Source organism: Temnothorax nylanderi, unplaced genomic scaffold (genome assembly GCF_030848795.1).
Source record: "Temnothorax nylanderi isolate EJ_2023f unplaced genomic scaffold, tnyl_v1.0 TNYL_tig0087_pilon, whole genome shotgun sequence".
Taxonomy (NCBI): domain Eukaryota; kingdom Metazoa; phylum Arthropoda; class Insecta; order Hymenoptera; family Formicidae; genus Temnothorax; species Temnothorax nylanderi.
The window spans coordinates 308837-327616 of NW_027249149.1; the positions used below are offsets into that span (position 1 = coordinate 308837).

An 18780-nucleotide genomic window follows, 5' to 3' on the forward strand; every position below is an offset into this window, starting at 1 on the left:
TTTCCTTTTGATTATCCTTGTCATAATTTTTAGATCGATGAAGCAGAACCTAGTGGTCTTTCTGGCTGACATGTACAACGTCTTGGAGATTCATCCGGCGAAATGCGTGCGCTATCCTGGCGAGGAGCGGGCGATGCAATACCTAGATGGTACGTAGACGTTTTCCGACTTGGAATGAGGTTGTTTATTAGAAGCAGATCTACGCGACAATATATGGCACTTGAGCTATTACTACGATGGAGCGAAAGGGAGAGAAAGGGTGGAAGAGAAAGAGAGAGGGATCGTGAAAATTGGTGGTGGATAAATGTTGATTGGTGGAGGCTGCTGTACACTGGACTTTTATATACCCGTTCTATTATTTATTTTATTATACTTTTCTCCATGAAATTCCGCTACTGTTGCAGGCAACGTACGTACGTCGAGCATTGCGTGTAATTTTATTCTAAATTGTAAATTAATTAAAGTAATTCAATATATCGCGAAATTCAAATAAATAAATCATTGATATTACGAGGAATGTTGCCTGCAATTGTAATGGTATCACGCTTTTTATATCAGTGTCAATACACACACTCGATATCCCAGCCTCTTGATCCGGATTCTCCCCCCGAGAGCAGCGACTAATTGTATTATTTCCATTCGATACCAATTGGCCTTTTTGCGAACGCGAGCAACAATTGAGATCGCCGCTGCAACGGGCAAAGAGATGTTGATATACCAGCCAAATTACGAACTTACTACCTCCACACGCAGCACTTAATCTACAACTGTAATATTTCCATATATTTCTATGGCGTAACCTCTTCTTGACGCTTGACACGACAACGCTATCCTCGCCTTCTTCTTTCGTCAACTTCCGGTTGAACCACGTGATACGGCGCGGCGACGGGTGCAGCCTGCCCGCGCAATAGTCATGGCGTAGCTCATAAGAGAAGCCTGCCACAGTCTATAGCTCCGATACCTGATCTGAGAAGCAACCTCTCCGTATCCGCGCCAGGTTTCACAGGTATCCACACGTTACACAAAGAATCAATCTCATGTCTACTAGGTGTCTCTACCTTTTGAGAGTCGCGTTTCCGTAGACTGACATTGCCGTTTTTTAGAGTGTCTCGAAGGGATCAACGACTTCACGGTCGTCTTTTCGCGTTATCATTCATGTATGTAGGTGTCACCCATGTTCAATGCGACGCACACTTATCCAATTATAGACAGCGTGTATAATAAAATGTAACATTTGTGACTACGACTGTTGCTAATATCAAGCTTAATTAAGATCTATCATGCTATTAAATTCTAGAATTTAATAGCAGTATTTAGCTTTCAATCTTTTATTATGACCAACATCGTTTCATCACATGGATATAAAAGTGTGCATTTAATGAAAATTTGTACTTTTTATATTGCTTTGAAAAAAAGTGTATTATTGAAAGCTGTATTATTAAATTAAGCTACTATGCCGCTAAAATTCTGACGCAAAATTCTTTCTGGCAAAAGAGAAAGACATTGCGGATTACCGATAATTCTTATATGCGTTTTATTAAAAATTAAAACACGTGATCCCGTTGAACTAATCTCTTAGTGAAATTTATGAATTGTGAGGAGCACTGCTTGTTACTAATCACATATTGTTTGCATTTCATCCGATTACTATCGTGTGAAATCATAGAAACAATATATATAATATATATTCCCCCGGGAACAGACCTGCATGTGAATCGCACTTTTGCGACACGATCATTGGCTGCCTGCCGCTTGCATTGGATCATTGGCTTCACATTACGTTTCTTTTGCATGAGATTTTGAGTCGTGTGCGCTGCTACCAGTCACTGTCAACGAGAAAGATGAGAACTTCGTCGTCGTTTCATTAAGGTCCACTCCATGTTTAGTTAGTACGATTACGTTGCGACGTTTGTATTCATATTGTTTATGGTGCCATTTGGTTTATGATTTATCATGTACCGTGCTGTTTGTTTCACGTTATGTTCATTTTCAGATTTATCTGACGACGACAATAACTAGAGATTTAGAAACATTAGTTTGTAGCGTGACTCGATATATATCTTTGTACGGTATTTCCTGTCTCAAAATGTGTGACATAGGCTTTTCCGTTAACGTTTTGATTCTTGGAATTTGCACAAGTTGAAATTCTCATGCCGTTATCGCGCGTTCCATCGACCTCCGTCGTTGCATATTCTCACATTGAGTACATTTTGCTGGTAGTACAAAATAATTCACATGGGAATTTCACATTGTGCCCTTAAATAATCTGTTGCGTAAGCTTTATTTTTAATGTAAACGTAAAGTGATAATTTCTTATCTGTTGAGCATCTTATCTTTCCTTCTTGAATATAGTTTGAGTGATGAATAAGTCTCCTCATCTAATTAAATAAAAGTATAAACAGGCGATCGATTCATCGTTAAATTATCTTTCCAGTTACGAAGTCGACATCAAGCAGCACTGTGAAGAAATCGCAGTCTTTGCAACAAACTGCCGAGAGTCATCCGTACGATGATAGGTGCGTTATGTTCCAAAGTACATTCTAAGGCAAAGTATACGCTTGAAAAACTATAGAATTTGCTAATAAAATTTATAAATATAGTTGGAACTTGTAGAAATTAATTTGTTGTATACACAATTAGTAAAAGTCAAGTTTACTTTCTCTTATAGGCGCGCAGGTAGTGAAGAGAGTTTCGTAGTGCATCGTGGCAAAGGCATTCCCACGTTGAGCTCCGTAGCCGATGAGAAGTCCGCGGGCATAACTGAAGCCGCTGGTCGGCCGAGCAACTGGGAGGATCAACGACGGAGCTCCTACGCCGGACGTCGGTCCAGGCGGAACAGCATCACGGACGATTCTCAGTTGACCATCGAAAATTTCGGCGGGTCTCAGGTACGTGGCCGCGCGGAGCGAACGTGTGTCATTTCATTCGTCGCCGCGCGAAGAAAAACTTGGCGCAGGAGGAGATTGTCTCGAGCGGACAAGCGGTATGATCGAGTGATTTCTTTTATCTAGGATAATTTACACAATTTTGGTAGAAATCCGGATAAAGAGCTAGGCGCGCACACCGGCAAGCGCAGCACCGCCGAGCCGACGTTGCCCGCGCGATCCAGCGTCCAGGATGTGTACGGTAGCGGCGTGCAGCACATAATCGCGGACAACGGTTACAGCGGCGGCGAGGAGCCGCCGACGAGGCTACGACGGCAGGCGTCTAACAGCAGTCTGGATAACGTCGCTCTCCGGCAAATCTTACATTCCAGCGCAGAGAACGACAGCGGTGCGGACACTGGCGGCGGCGGTGGTGGCGATGTTCTCACGAAGTTCGCCAGTTTCGCGAATCTGAGTAGGCAGAGCTCGGAAAAGGGTATCAATTTCACGTATACGGAACAGGATGATGCGAAATCAGCGAGCAGAAAACACGGTCAGAGTAATGGCAACGGGAACAGTGAGAAGAAAACGACATTTGCCACTCTGCCAAATACAACCACGTGGCAACAGCAGAGCAACCAGCAGTCGCAGCAGCCGGAGCAACATTCTGTCGGTAAGCTATCGAAGTGAGAATAAAATTTATTTGGAAAATAAAACTTATTTCAGGCTGATTACAAAAAAATATTAGCGGCAACGCGTATCGTTACCTATATTATTAGTAAAGCCGAGTTTGCAGCATCCAAGAATAAGTTATTTAATTCTATTCGATTTTGAATTACTGAAAGTGCTCTGTGATGTCAGATGAGAACGGCGGTAATACCGTAATGGCCTCGCAGCTGAATAATATACGACTGAAGCTCGAAGAGAAGCGACGGCACATAGAGAACGAGAAGCGAAGGATGGAAGTTGTTATGTCGAAGCAACGGCAGAAAGTGGGAAAAGCTGCCTTCCTGCAAGCGGTCACGAAGGTAAAAATACATGGGATTACTCCAAACTCCAAATGGTTTAGAAAGACTGCAATAATACACATTAAACATCTGCATAACATTTAAACATTATTATCATCATCATTAATTCTACGTATCAGTTCTACATCATTATTATAGTCGGGACTTCAATGGTTTGTTCCTCTGATAAAAGAAAAAGATACAGAATAATACGGATGATATAATTCGGTACGAATTATAGGGAATGTTCTATCGAGACACACAACATTAATGTCTGCCATGCTGTGTGACAGCTACTTTTCGAATCTAGGCACGGGTGTTTAGTATAGAGCAAATAGTATAAAGACTGTACTATATCTCAGAAAGTACAAAGTTTCTTTTTCTTCCGCCTTCCATTTATGTTTTTTCATGTCATATATTTCTGATTGTAATTATACCGCGATTGTTTGATATTGCTTGTACATATACATATATGAGAATATCAGTTGAATTTGTAGCATTATTGGCAAAGTACGTGGATGATTGCTCAATTTCAGGCAATAATCGAAGTTTGTAACTCATCTAATTATTTTTTTTATCTAGATATACATGTGTAGATCATCGTTTTGATCGCTTTGGTTGTACATAGTAGGATCTTATCTCCTCTTTGTTTGCGTCTTAAATAATCTCGGTTGCCATGTTATTTTAACACAATTCTCTTTCTGACATTTCAGCTATACTTGATGGTAAGCGCATGCAAACGCACTAAATTTTTGCATTATTAACAGGATTGAATTTTAAACTACCCTATTTTTAAATCACGTTTCTGTTTAAGCAGGAATTGTCAGTTGCAATCTTTTTGTGTTTTATTTATCCAAATGCAATCTTTATTTTATTGCACATTTTATTTTTTATTGAAAACGATATCAATATCTTGGAACTCGCGAGCAATTAATATTATTTAGTTATTTCAGTTGTGCATGGATAAATTCTTTTTTCTTTAACATTACATAATTAATCCTAATGTTCGTTTTAATTTGTTTTAGTTCCAAAGTATTGATAAAGTTACGAATGCATTGAGTTTTGAACAGTGTTCGAGAAAGGTAGATAGATTCATCGTGTTTAAAGCACTGCATGCTGTTTTACGAACATGTTTTCGCCAAAAGAGAGTAATATGAGAGTTTATACGTATGAAAATATAGAAGAAAGTTTCAAGTCGAAACAGTTTCAGTGTAATATACTAGTCAAAGTACTGATAGTGTGTAATTATTGTACTATGACCCTTTTATAGCATCAGTACTACAGTAATATGTTATATATATATAAAGTTGTATATATTAATATTTAGAAGAGAGATATATATATTTAATTTTAATTATATATCACGCGCGCACACACAATTAATTTTTTTTTTCTATTTATAATTCCGAACGAGATATTGCGTGTTCGTAGTTTAAGCCAACTGTTGTTCAATTAAGTATGATTTGCGAGCCACTCTGGATGGGCTTTGGCACTTAACGCGCTTGAGTGTAACGTGACCTTTGGCCGCGAGGAGACACTCTCGGCACCGTGGTGTTCGGGTGGTGATTTGGTGGCGGACTCTGAGTACTTAACAAGGCACGCTGGTTGGGCTGGTTGCAGGGTAAGGTTAAATCTCCTTCTTCGTCAACGTCCGGGGGGGACAGTCCGGCCGAGACAGTCGGTCCCCCCACCCCTGTAACCTCCGGGTCTTCCGGGGCGACTCCGACGAGCGTTTCCGAGGCATCCTCTGTACCCCAACAACCCCTTCAAGAAAAACCACAGAGACCCTTCTCGCTCAAGGTACGATATCAGCAAGTGTTTCACGTAGGCGAAAGAGACCCCCGTGATAACTTATCTTTAATATTTTCTAGAAGATTTTATTTATATTGCGCGCTTATGTGAATGGCTTTCGAACACCGGTTACACGTTCTTTTCCCTTCGTTCCTGCTGTGCGGATGTAGCGAAAGAGCGCAGTAAGGAAAATGATTATTTCCCCTCTCGATGTTTAGCAATTACGAAACCAAACGGGCGTGACAATGCCTATACGAAATGTACAGCCGCTTCTCTACCCTTTTAGTAAAAGTTACTTTCGATAACGGATTATTTTTTGCTTTTTGACGCTTCTTTTACATTGTAGAGGAAAACGAAACCTTGCCTCAAGATGACATATGTATTTTATAGTGATACGTGCAGGACCCACTCGAGCGTTCGTTAATACGGTGCTCCTGGCACGCATGCGATACTAAACACTCCCTGGAAAATAGTAGCACTGCATTTACTTGCATTTACTTGCATTTACAGCTACATCGGGTGACGGCTACTAAGATATAATTCGATATTTAATACAATTTTTCTTCCCTACTAACAGAACAAGTTTTACGTTTTTACATGTACATATATGTCTCTCTAATATCTAATTAACTGTACTACGAAAATTTAATTTAAGCTCTCGCTTCTAATTGCGCTGCTACTTACGGCTGTTACTTACTGTTGCGGCGAGTCGGGTTAAATTCGATACCCGTATTTAGTGTGCATTAAAGCCCCCGAGAACTTGGAGAAATTCGAGAAGCCTCGATATTATTCATAGTTACATAAGATATTGATCAAACAGACGGAATAAATGTTGCATGTATAGACAGTGTCACCAAGTTTCCGGACCATTAACTGGATCGAGAATCTGTCTGTGGATCGTCAATTATTACGAACGTAATAATTAACCAATTAAATCTACCATCATGTTTTATTCGTGCGTACTTCGGGTAAATATTCGGATATAGCATTATAAATAAGAGGAGACATTTTACGCAGGCCCCAGTGACACACACGTTCATAGATTTGTACGTCGTCCGTTTTACTTATTTTAATTTCGTAGATTATTTTATTTCATTTTCGCGCAAAATATACACCACGAATAATATAACAAGCGTACACACACGCACACTTTACGTTTACGTAATTACAAAAGAACCCGAGACTTATAATTATTTCATAATAAATATGATCAGTAAGCTCTACACTTAAAAACAAAAACGCTAAACAGAATCGAGCGTTTTCCCTAAACTGCAGTATTACACACAAGTAAGCATTCGCAGCACCGTAATATCTTTCTGAGGCATTCCATTTATCTGATAACGAATATAGGAAATTAGTGAGGATGTGCGGGACGTCGAGCACAAGTGGTTGGAGCACGATGGTAGCGCGCCATTCATCGAGACTAGACGCACTCCGGACATCGAGAATATGGATCCCGAACAGTATCGTCAATCCATAACGCAGTTAGTAACTCGCTTTCGTGCCTGTAAAAATTACGATATGATTACGGGGAGTATCGGAGTGATGCGAAACGTCGTCTGTTACAGTATGAACACTAGTCTGAGCGAAATTCAAGCGGATATACAGCGTTTGGCGAGCCAGCAGAATCAGATTCAGCAGCAGCACCTGATGTCGCAGCACCAGAAACAGATGCAGCAACAGCTTCAGCAGCTGCAGAGCCTCAGTCAGCAGCATATGCAAGTGCGTATATGCCGGACATTACATTCTGCGGCGTCGCGCGTCATATTGTCAGCTGTTTCTTCTCAAACCTTTACCTTTCAGACTTACGGAATGCCACCGATGAATCCGTTAACGCCCAGACTGCAAGATCCGCAACAGTCGCAGTTCTATTTGCACGATCAGCCGCAAGTGCAGAGGAGGATGTGGGGCCAGCCGGCACCCGCTCAAAGTCTGGCCAATGAAATGGCCGCGGTGGGCTACCAGCAGTCTATGGATTCGCGATTTAGTCCTCAGCCCGCAGGTACATAATATCAGATTAATTTAGAATAAATAAATATGAACAAGAATATATTAGTAACAAGAATGAATAACTTGTAACACAAACAGCAAACTCTGCCGAAAATTTATTATTAATTAAAAGAACTCCCGCATTAATATATAAATTAATATATAAATTGATCATATTTTATAGCTATTATATATTATATACATACAATATTGAAAAATTTTTAGAAGCTGCACGAATTTTAAAGCAATTTTTTTCGACCGATTACTTGTGGAAAGCTTGCTTTGTAGAATTTGCTTTTACAGATTGAAAATAAACGGCTTATCATAATTTTTCTTTTTTAATTTTAATATGCTTTAGTAGATTGTTTTTGTCTTTTCTTAGCTTATCAGCAGGATATGCGCATGTATGCGGATCCCACGAGGACTTGGGCCGCGCCGCACCCGACGCAAAAGGGATTCGTTTTGCACGACACTCAGGAACCAAGGTACCTCAACGGGGATCATAGTCTGTGTAATAATCAAATGAGCCACCCCGGTCCGACCAGCGTCTTTCCAACGTCTTCGTCGCTTTTCAACCAAACACAAGCCACATCTGCTAGTCCACAGCATCGTAACGCCGTAAGTATTTCCGTGCTTTTATCTTTGCGTCGATTTTTCTCGCGTTTTCCTTTTACGCACTTAATTAACGAAATAGATTAAAATCGGTGAGGAATTATATATTTCTACTACGGTATTATCGTCTTATCGCACTCACTCTCTCGCCACAATCTATTTATATTTATACTAAATGGCTTTTCTGCATACAATGCACGCACGCACGTGACTGCATCAATTTATTACGAAAGACAGAAAGACGGGCGAGACTGAATGCTGCACCCACAGCGGTGATTATTGTGTGAGTGAAAAGAGTTATAGCTAAACGTTCGCGATGCGTGCGCCGATCATCAGCTCGATTTGGTCACTTCAATACGAAGGATCGGCCCCGAGCGCGTACGTATGTGCATGGGAACCAGTTGGTGATGTAATGCACGCTTATAGACGCTTGTTCTTGACACCCAACATGGCAGACACTACCCACACTGGCCAGTCTTAGCGCCTAGACGTTCGCGTCCGGCTCGGATTTACACCTCTAGTCTCCTTGAAGTGATTTGTAAATTTGAATAATATGTTTTTCCTCGACTCGACCGTCGCAACTTCGCGCGATTACTTCACTAAGGTTTGCTTCGGCTGATTTTACCGTACTTTTACGCGTTTGTGCCTCACTGTTGACAGTTACGCGGAAGAAAACGATCGTCAAATTATACGAGAAAATACAACGGTGCCGTGATAGTGTTTCGTAAATATTATTTCAGATCCGTGTCTCAAATACGATTTTAGTCGCTATAAGTCTTTCGTATTTAAATTCTGTATTATACACTGTGCTGCTAGATGTAACTCTCTCATATCTCTTGTCATCTATTTTTTTTAAGATTCTGTATAATTTGTACGTGAAAAGATATTGTTAAGATATTAAATTAATAAAATATATGTATTTGCCTCGTTTTCTTATATGACTATATTTTGCTCTGCTAGGTTCATCGAATAAGTCAGTTAATTAGCGAAAGTCCGGAACCTAAGAGATCAATTGTACATCACATCCCGATCTCATGCGAGAGCCCAACGGAGAAGAGGCAAGTTACAACTTTGCATACTCCGGTACCAGCTCCGCCCGCCGATGACATGAAGCCCCAAAATATATCTTTTATCGGTAAGCTTTGTTTTATAACTTTGTTTGCGATTATATGAAAATATCATGTATTTCACATATATATTTTTTTTAATTACTATACTAAAAAAAATATAAAAATCTCTTTTCTTAAATCACTTTTTTTTTTCGAAGGAAATGACGACATCACGCAGGGTATTCGCGGCTTGAACATCACATCGGGTAGTCGTACGTACAGAATACCATCGCCAACTAGACCCACGATATCGCAGAATTCCTTCCAACCTCACCCGTCGTTGAGGGAGACGGTTTCGTCGCGTTCAGCCACTCCGGATGTCACGCCTCTCGATCCCACGGACGCGAACGAGAAAGGATTCTACATTTCCTTCGACAATGACGCTCCCAAGAAACCGAAACCGACCCTCAGAGTGAAAAGAACGTCTCCCAAAAAGGTGAGTGCGTTTTTTGTTACAAATTATTTTTCTTTTTTGTACTACTTTGTCTCTTTGTTTTATATTCGCGCGTTTCGAATCAAATTTTACAATATATAAAGTATTTCTTCAAAAGGAAACAATTGATTGTTTCTTTAGGAACGAAGCGTATCGTCCTACATCGAGCACGAGGACTTTACGGTGCGCCCGGAATCGCCTCCTGCTAGCGCGTTAGAAAGGCAGAAACAAATGGAAGCTCAACGAGAATTAGAGCGGGAAAGATTGCGGCAGGCCGACGACAGGGAACAGCAGAGGCAAGAAATGAGGGACAGGGAGCTCAAACGGGAAATGGAGAGGGAACGGCAGAGGGAGAAACAGCGAGACAGCAGTACAGAAGGCCGACATGCTTCCGGAGTTGGTCTGGTAATTGGGAACCAACTCACGAATCCCGATCCGGTATATATTAATCATTATTAGTAATATTGACCATTTAAACAGCAATAAATTCTATACATAATTAGTCTTTATTTTTAGTTTTGCTTATAAAATTTTAATATGTAAGATGTTCTAATCGAATTTTTCTACAGAATTCTATGGACGAAATGGAGAAGAAGAAGGAGAAGATAATGCTGATGTCGCTGCAAAGAAGACAGAGGCAGGAGGAAATAAAAGAAAGAAAGGAAGCTGAGACCCAAGCGCGTAGGGAACAAGAGAAATTGAAGGCGGAGGAAAGAGCTCGCAAGAAAGAGGAGGAACGACAACGGCGAGCTGCTATTTTGGAGCATCATAAAGTGAAGAAAGCGATAGAGGAAGCAGAGAGAGAAGTGAGTGATATTTTTAATGATGTCATCAAATGAACAGAAATAAGTCTATAACATAAATATTTTCGTCTCTAGGGTAAGGTAATTGATAAGGAGCTTCTGAATGCAATAAATCCAGCAAAATTACGTAACAAGACTGCGACCGCTCGACCGCGGCCCAAAACGATTCACGGAGACGCTGGCGCGGTGTTGGATTCCGGGGCTCTTACACCTAGTCGCGGGAAGAAGGGTTCTTCTTCCAACTTAAGTACAGGTGAGGTTCCATTAAATCGAACTTGGAAAAAAAATGAATAATCTGTCGCAATGATCGATGCTTCTTGGGGATTAAATATATTGGCAGAAATTGAAGAAAATAAGATTTGATATATCGGTAGAATTTGAGAGAAGGAAAAAGGAGATAAAAGATATATAAGTGCGTATTCACCGATTATCTTCGAATTAATCACCAAGAAGATGGATCTTGTTACAAGTTGTTGTGTCGCAAGTGCATTTCCCCGTTATAATACTCTAATAGCAACAGTATCCTCGATGTTGTAATTTGCATATTTCCGTAATTTGCATTTATTCATTGCATGGCGAAGATTTTTACGATCAGAGCCGTTTTTTCTCTTCCGTAATCTTAGCGATGTCACTCTTGCTGTATTGTTCTTTTTCTTTCCCGTTATAATTGGTTTCGTCTTTTATGAATTTTCACCCCGACCACATGCTCACGAGCTCCAGATTTTCTCGTCTATCCTAGTTTATCGCCGTGTCACAACGGCTATCGTAGATCGCTCGGCGAGCCCCGCTAATCGAGCCTGCAATCGCGACATCGACGCCAAACTAGAATAGTACAGAAAATACCGAGCCGATTGTTTTGCACTAACACACTTACTGTAGCGTCGCTGACCTCTCCGACGATGAGGCGAGACTACTACCGAGGCTCGCAGGATAGTCTCACTGCTGCCCACCTCGATGACCGACGTTGTTCCGGCCCTCTTTATCGGGGCGGCAGTCTCAGGGGTATGCACCACACACACTCTCTCACCGCGCTTATACAGTACACATCTGCAAGTTTATTCTTTTTTTTTTTTTTTTTAATAAATTTTGGATACGGAAATATCTACGCAATAAGCGGTCTAATATGTAATTAATTTTTTTTACGCAGCAAAAGATATAACACTGTGAATCAATCTAAAATTGTAACAAGATATTGCAATAAGTATTGTTATATATCAAGAAAAGTGCTAATTCGAATTTAATACTGAAAATGGTATTAAATTCTCTAAAGACAAGAATCTCCTTTGCAGAAAAGTTAATTCTAAGTAAATATAACTGATAAACTGAGATATATCTATTCGCAATGTTTTTTTCACAACGACACGTTTATTTTACTGCACTTTCCGTTTTTTTTTTCTTTCAATTTGGCATGCCGTGTATCTGTAATTCGATGTATAATGCATAGCGAGAATCACTTGATATACCTATATATTTATAAGTAGCGTAAAACCTGCAGTGAATTGTAATCGATTGTAATAGAGATATTTTCCCCGTTTTCTTTTAGTATCTTCCGTAGATTCGCCCGACGACGGTCGAGGTTCCTCGCCCTGCCGCAGCGTGAATCAGCTCGGCCGACGCGGCTCCTACAAGACCTCCAGAGGTGGGTTCGATGTTGGTTACACTTTACCGCGGGAATGCCGCAGGCTCTGTACGGTTGTTTGTTTTTTAAACGTTTTTTGGCTTGACGAAAGTAGACTCGTTGCAGGATGTTATCACACACTGGTATGGGCAGCTAGAAATCTATATCGGAAACTTACGCGATAAATGTTTTTCAACATTTGATTAGCCTTTGATTATTCCCTTACGAGCGACTGAGCGAAGGTCACGACACTTTGCGGGTATGATTGTTCCCTGGTTTATTTATTTTTTTTAATTTTTGTCTTTAACTTTTAGTAGCGCCTTGTAGTGGACGTCTTTCAGTTGGAACGCAACGTTGTTCTGCACCAAAAACTGCACCGGCCACCTCAGTTATCGATGTACCCCCTACCAGATATGGCTCGTAGATTTAATTCCCCCCCCCCTTTTTTTTCAAGATCCCTAAACCTTTCCTGCCCCGCGCCCCCGCTCGCTCCCTAAATGAGATGTGCACGATTGAGGCATCTCTCCCGCAACTTATTTAATCTCTTTGATCGTACATGGCGTTTTGAGTGTAACAAGGCAAACGTTGCGTTATTGCAGATGTGCAGGAGTCTCAGCAACAAGTTAGAGGCAGGCCTAAATACCAGACTTACCAAAACTTTAAGGGGAGAAAGTCTAATTCCCTGATGAATTTGTGCGGTAAGAAGCACCACAGTGACTTGGAAATACGTTCTCGATCTCCCTTCTATATCGTGCAACAGTCTCAATGTGTCCCGTGTATATATATTTTGCAATATATATATTATCACATTGTTCTCCCAAAATTTTTGTAGACAGAGTAGCACACATACACGCGCACTCACACGCACCTACATGTACGTAGTGGCATGGTGGCAGGCTGGAGGGCACACAGGTGGCAGTGGTACTTAATGACTCATACATACGCACAACGATCATATGCATTTTTCTTTTTTCCTTTTTTTTTATATGTTTGAGCAAAGTTCCACCCACGCGGCTTGACGACGAAAGGATGGAATCTCTTGGTTCTCTCGTGCTTTTTAAGTGACGCACGATTTATATATGATTTCTTCGCTTCTTCGTTTCATCGACGGCTTCGTTGAGGCGGAACTTTGTCCTGTCATTTTCTTAGGACGACTCATTTTCGCTGTTACTGCTGCTGCTGCTGCGTAGAGAAGGCTCGGTTGAAGGCTTATTTGGGCTTGTTGTTGTTGTACAGCACTGGGTGTGGGTACAAATTTTATATTTTGTCGATCGGTGTCTTTTTCCAGATTTATTCTGTCGGTGGCTGTGTGGTATCCATTTATAATAAACCTCCCGACCAGGTGTCCCGGTTTATCCTATCACTTCGCCCGCTCTGTATCCCTTCACTGTTTTTATTTCCAGGTATCATAGCGACGTGGTACAGAAAATTCATTGCGAACGCGATGTGTGATCTGTGTAATTACGTGCTCGGTGCTGGATGAACTTGCTATATGTCCTGTTATTTAATGTCAGTAATTCGATCGAGCGTTTCGTCGCATAGCGCAGAGCTCGCGAGTCGAATCGTTGGAACTAACAAGCTGTCAGTATAAATCATCGCATTAGCGTTGATCGAGAGATTCATAGTTTTGATCATTAGTACGCTAGAGAACCATGACATGTACATTAGAATCATTCTAGCGCAGTCAGTTTGACAAGCTGATAGACACAAGCGCTTACAATTTTTTATCAGATCATAAAGTACATTACGAATATTCTGAAAAAATATAAATTTTCTTCACAACGAGACGCAAATTACGAAGTTAAACTTCAAAGGCAAAGGAGGTGTCTCCACGCCTGTAACAAGTGACTAATACATTCTTGGCGGGGTGGCTAACCATCATTAATAATGAAATCGAAAGGTCTCTCTCTATTCCGATTCGTTATCGCTTGGGTGACATAAGGAAAAAGATATACAATTGTCGTTAGCAAGAACGGTAACGCATAGACGTTCGCCTCTCCGTTGAGATTTCTATCTTCATATGCGGAGCGTGCGTTCGTAGGTGCAAGTAGTGATCAAGATTGTATGTGTCGGCATACAGATTCGGACAGCGGCCTGGGCAGATCGACACCTCCAAGACGCGCCGCCAGTCCGGGGATAGGCAGTATGAGGCACCTAACGTCACCGTCGGGCCCCGGTTCGCTACCACCCGCCCTGATGACGTCGAAGAAGAGGATCTACGACGACGGCAGCAGCGATATCAGCAGCACGCCCAGTTCTATGATGGACTACAACGGTAAGGGGCGTCGACGAATGCATTGCATCTTCGAAGGGAAATACACTCGACAGTCGCTGTCTTTTCGAAATGAAGCTAAGAGATTAATTCACCGTTTACGTTTCCACTGTAACAGGCCCGAGACTGTATAAACTGCCGATAGCCAAGTCGAATCGTAACATAATGCTGAACGCCGTGGAGTATTGCGTCTTCCCCGGCACGGTGAACAGAGAAGCCAAATCGAGAGTCCTGGAGGAGATCGGCCGGTCCGAGAGCAAACACTTTCTCATCCTGTTTCGGGACGCCGGCTGCCAATTCCGCGCTCTCTATTCGTACTGTCCCGAGAGGGAGGAAATAGCCAAGCTGTACGGTACTGGGCCCAAACAAGTCATCGATAATATGTTCGACAAGTTTTTTAAGTAAGCGGAATTGATTTTTCTAAAATCCGTCGTTTTTTCTTTTCTACTCTAACACTTTGATCGATTCTATATCTCTATAAACTTTTCGGTGCGTTACATATTACTGATTGCCGTCTCTTCTTTCATCCCAGATACAATTCCAGCGGAAAATGCTTTTCGCAAGTTCACACGAAGCATCTGACGGTGACCATAGATGCCTTTACGATACACAACAGCCTCTGGCAAGGTAAAAAGGTGAACTTACCGAACAAGAAGGATATACCGCTCGTCATATAGTTTTACGCAAGTGGTCACACACTTAACATTACGCTACTGTGCCCTCTGTTGTTCATAGTTACTATTTTAATACAGGCCCATATTAAATTAATGCGAATACGTTGCGTTTCTTAGTCAATTTTATAAGGACAACTGATCGGTGCTGACCCCGTAAAGAAATATAATCGCCGCTTCCAATGGGGTGGGAAAATACCGGGGCAACCGTTGATCACCAGAGAGAATGTGATTTGTTTTACTTTTTTTTTTTGCGTTATCCGTTTTTTCGTTGAGCGTCAGCATCAATCACTGTGTCATAAGATTACCAGTATCTACTTGTAAGAATGGTTTGTTGACAAATACATCCCTAAGACTACACACTTTTTCTTAATTTTGCGGACTAACCCTCGTCATGTAACCGCCTTGTAATCGTGTAAACCGCTGTGTTGCGACTCTCATGGATGTATGCGCGAAAGTTGATTCTTTTCCTAAATTTATTTTGCGAAACGAAGCGAGAGCAAGGGAGGGTGGCAACCGTGCAGCTTGTGTTCTCGCGCGTGCATGCGTGCGTAATTTTGCGATTCGCACAGGTCTCTTTGCAGCCTTCGCTTAGGCTAGGGGTTCTAAATTATTCAACGATTATTATCTAGTGCGTTTGAAAAACTTTTTAAAGAGTATATTAAGATATGATAACGCGAACATTGTGAGGGATCATTAATTTTTAGATGTGTCTCGTGCGCAAATCGCTGACTTCGAACTTTTTTATTTTTTTTTGTATAATATCATGCAATGCAACCTCGCAAAAGATGTCTCTTTTTTTATATCAATTTCCTTTTTAATCGAAGAGAATGTTTTTATATATATATATATATATATATTTGCTTGTCATATTTAACCGATTGAGATACGCGTCGGCAGAACGCTCGACACGGCTCAAACGGACGGGGTTGAATTAATGATTATTGATTTCTCATACCCGCGTACGTTTCTCGCGGCTGTTGACGATTGTAACGCGTAGCGCGATTCTTGCAGTGTCCCTCCTCTCACCCACTTTTTCTCCACGGGGGGGGGGGGGAGGGGGAAGAAACCTTTGCCAACGGGGTGGCGACGGATGCGAGCGACGATAGCTCATGTTGTAAATAAATCAGTTCGTTGCGTAATTAGTTGAGCCAAGTTCAAGATCAGCCTTATGATAAATCTGGGCGTACAATGCATGCGTTGAGTCCGTTTCTTTGCGGCGTTCGAACTGCGATATTATGCGTTTCAAGTCTGTATATCATTTAAAAAAAAAAAAAAAAACGCGCATAACGTGCAGTTTATGCCGAAGCGGCTGTTTTAACGCGAGCGATATGTTTCGTCGACGGATGATTAGCTAATTATGATTGTACACAGAAAGTGGATATTTGCGCAAAGTATCGTTGCCTCGCGAACAAAGTCGAAGGACCGTCGGGAAGGGGAAGCTCTGCTTTCGTTTCCCTTCCGAGTGCGCTTCAATCTTTTATCGTTTTGTAAGAGGAAGGCGGAGGATGGGTCGTCCGAACCGCGAATTTTATCGGATGGAACCTTTATTTCGAACGACGCCTCGTTATATGACTTCGCGAAAATTCACAAGTTCGTCAGAGTCACGTTCCGCCTTCCTCCGAAAAAAAAAACACAAAGAGAAGAAAACCGTATGAAGCCTTACGTTATGAACAATGTAATTGGACTAAGTGCGTAAAGACGTTTAACGAATTGACAGCCTGACTTTTCTTCAACCGTATATCTCGCCACCGTACATTACGTTTTTCCCCGTAGGATTTACCGGCAACGCGACACACACACACACACACACACAAACACACCCCGCCGTCTCTCAGCGAAACTTCAGTCAGTCCGAGCGAACAGAGAACAGACGCGGCGGTTCGCGTGCACGTGGACGCCGTAATTTATCGGAGGAACTGTTATAATTTATTGTGCCATAAATTCGACGTTCGCTTTTCGCGTGGGACTGGCATCGGCTTCCTATCTCGCTGAACGGACCTTTTTCAGTCGGATACGTTTCTTTCATTATAATGTTGTTTTAGAGTGGAGAAGAAGCTAGGGATAGGTAGACTTGAAGTAGACATTTTATACGACAATATCGGGGGTCTATCGTTTGTACGATTATTTTCTCTTTAGCCCCCCGCGGGCCCCGTCCGCGATGACGACATCGCGGACGCCTCCAGGATCGTTCTCCGATTATTTTGTACGATAAGTCTTCGACTCGATGCGGAGTCAATCGTGTCGAGTGTAGGTAGGCCCTCAATATTCCGCGACACGGCGTAACGCAAACGTGCACAGGATTATTAACGATTACAATTACAAATACAATGCGACATATCGAAAATCCCGTGTTCTCCAGCAGCCGCAACTGCGGAGGAGTAATCTATGTATTTTCAATTCGCGTGGGACGTCGCGGTCAGCCTGGCCTCACCGTCTCCGCGTTTCGCCGTTCGACCACGTACGTGTAATGAAAGGGATTTGTGAGATTAAACTCCGTCGAGATTGTGGTAACCGAGAGAAAGAGAGAGAGAGAAAGTTCACTGTTCTATATCCCCGTCTGTTGTAAATTTATCCGAGTACGATGATTATGCAAGAGAGAAAGAGAATGATAAGATAGAGAATCTTAGACTCAGAAACACAGTCCGACCTGACAATATCGAACGTGAGGTACGCGCCATAGAGAGAGAGAGAGAGAGAGAGAGAGAGAGAGAGAGAGAGAGAGAGAGAGAGAGAGAGAGAGAGAGAGAGAGAGAGAGAGAGAGAGAGAGAGAGAGAGAGAGAGAGAGAGAAAAAGAGAATATGAGATCTCTTTGAGATGGAGTGCACATGGTGACGATGTTTGAGAAGAGAGTGAAGAAAGAGAAAGAGATATATGATTGCAATTAATATATATATTATACATAGTCATTAATCTTAAGAGCCAGCGAGAATAATGGCTTGTGGAAATGGGATTGATTACAAAGTTATGATGTTAAGAGAGATCTCTCGATATTGGTCGCTTATGCTTGATATTTATATTTTTTGAAGAATAGATATTATTAGTGAGCTGGTGGAAAAAAAAACACAAGACTTGGATGCGACGATTAGATATGGACAAAACCGAATGGACCGAGACGGGAAACCGAGGCGTACATATACACACAATTGAATGCTGCGGCACGACGTAAAATTTGTACGCCGCAGCGAAATCGCGCTTACTAATAATAAACGAGATTATTGTTACGTAATAATTACCGATTTTTATTGTCGCAGAAATTTCTCGACGTCAAAGCGAATATCATTTCTCGAACTTCTATATCCGTGTCTCTGTAAATATTATGTTTTTATATACACACGTAAAACGAAAAAAAAAAACCGTATACCTACCTACTCGACGATATGTATATTTATTCAGTACGTCATGTAAGATTTGGGTCATAATTTACTGTTAGCATCTTCGCAGCGAATGTCATTAATAAAATTTAATAACCCATTTGTAATAGACTTTTATTCTTCCGCGGATGGGTATATCGCGAAGGCGATCCATCGTCAATCGTACCTCAATGGAAGTCTGGGTTTTTCTCTCGACAAGAACTTCAATTTTTAATATAAAATATCTTAAAGTGAAG

At 41.5% G+C, this 18780-nt stretch overlaps 1 protein-coding gene and 1 long non-coding RNA gene across 12 annotated transcripts in view; one reads left to right on the forward strand and one right to left on the reverse strand.

Moving 5' to 3' along the window:
• The window catches only part of Patronin (calmodulin-regulated spectrin-associated protein patronin), a 58827-nt gene extending 40181 nt beyond the window's left edge, over window positions 1–18646 (forward strand). For 3 of the 11 annotated variants that reach the window (XM_071710208.1, XM_071710207.1, XM_071710214.1), the window contains 21 exons: window positions 34–149; window positions 896–1006; window positions 2435–2516; window positions 2669–2888; window positions 3012–3537; window positions 3726–3892; window positions 5492–5671; window positions 7013–7384; window positions 7466–7664; window positions 8034–8269; window positions 9224–9398; window positions 9531–9808; window positions 9947–10243; window positions 10375–10611; window positions 10684–10861; window positions 11488–11610; window positions 12152–12247; window positions 12826–12924; window positions 14307–14501; window positions 14617–14899; window positions 15031–18646. In XM_071710208.1, the coding sequence (XP_071566309.1) occupies window positions 34–149; window positions 896–1006; window positions 2435–2516; window positions 2669–2888; window positions 3012–3537; window positions 3726–3892; window positions 5492–5671; window positions 7013–7384; window positions 7466–7664; window positions 8034–8269; window positions 9224–9398; window positions 9531–9808; window positions 9947–10243; window positions 10375–10611; window positions 10684–10861; window positions 11488–11610; window positions 12152–12247; window positions 12826–12924; window positions 14307–14501; window positions 14617–14899; window positions 15031–15175 (4315 nt within the window). In that variant the 3' untranslated portion in view covers window positions 15176–18646. The remainder of the gene's footprint in view (window positions 1–33; window positions 150–895; window positions 1007–2434; window positions 2517–2668; window positions 2889–3011; window positions 3538–3725; window positions 3893–5491; window positions 5672–7012; window positions 7385–7465; window positions 7665–8033; window positions 8270–9223; window positions 9399–9530; window positions 9809–9946; window positions 10244–10374; window positions 10612–10683; window positions 10862–11487; window positions 11611–12151; window positions 12248–12825; window positions 12925–14306; window positions 14502–14616; window positions 14900–15030) is intronic. The other 8 variants (XM_071710209.1, XM_071710212.1, XM_071710213.1 and 5 more) reach the window with 8 other exon arrangements.
• LOC139774771 (uncharacterized) lies at window positions 6593–7595 on the reverse strand. The gene is made up of 2 exons (XR_011718669.1): window positions 7459–7595; window positions 6593–7167 (listed from the first exon to the last, which is right to left on the reverse strand). It is a non-coding gene; the product is annotated as an uncharacterized lncRNA (long non-coding RNA).
• Window positions 18647–18780: the final 134 nt, after the last annotated feature.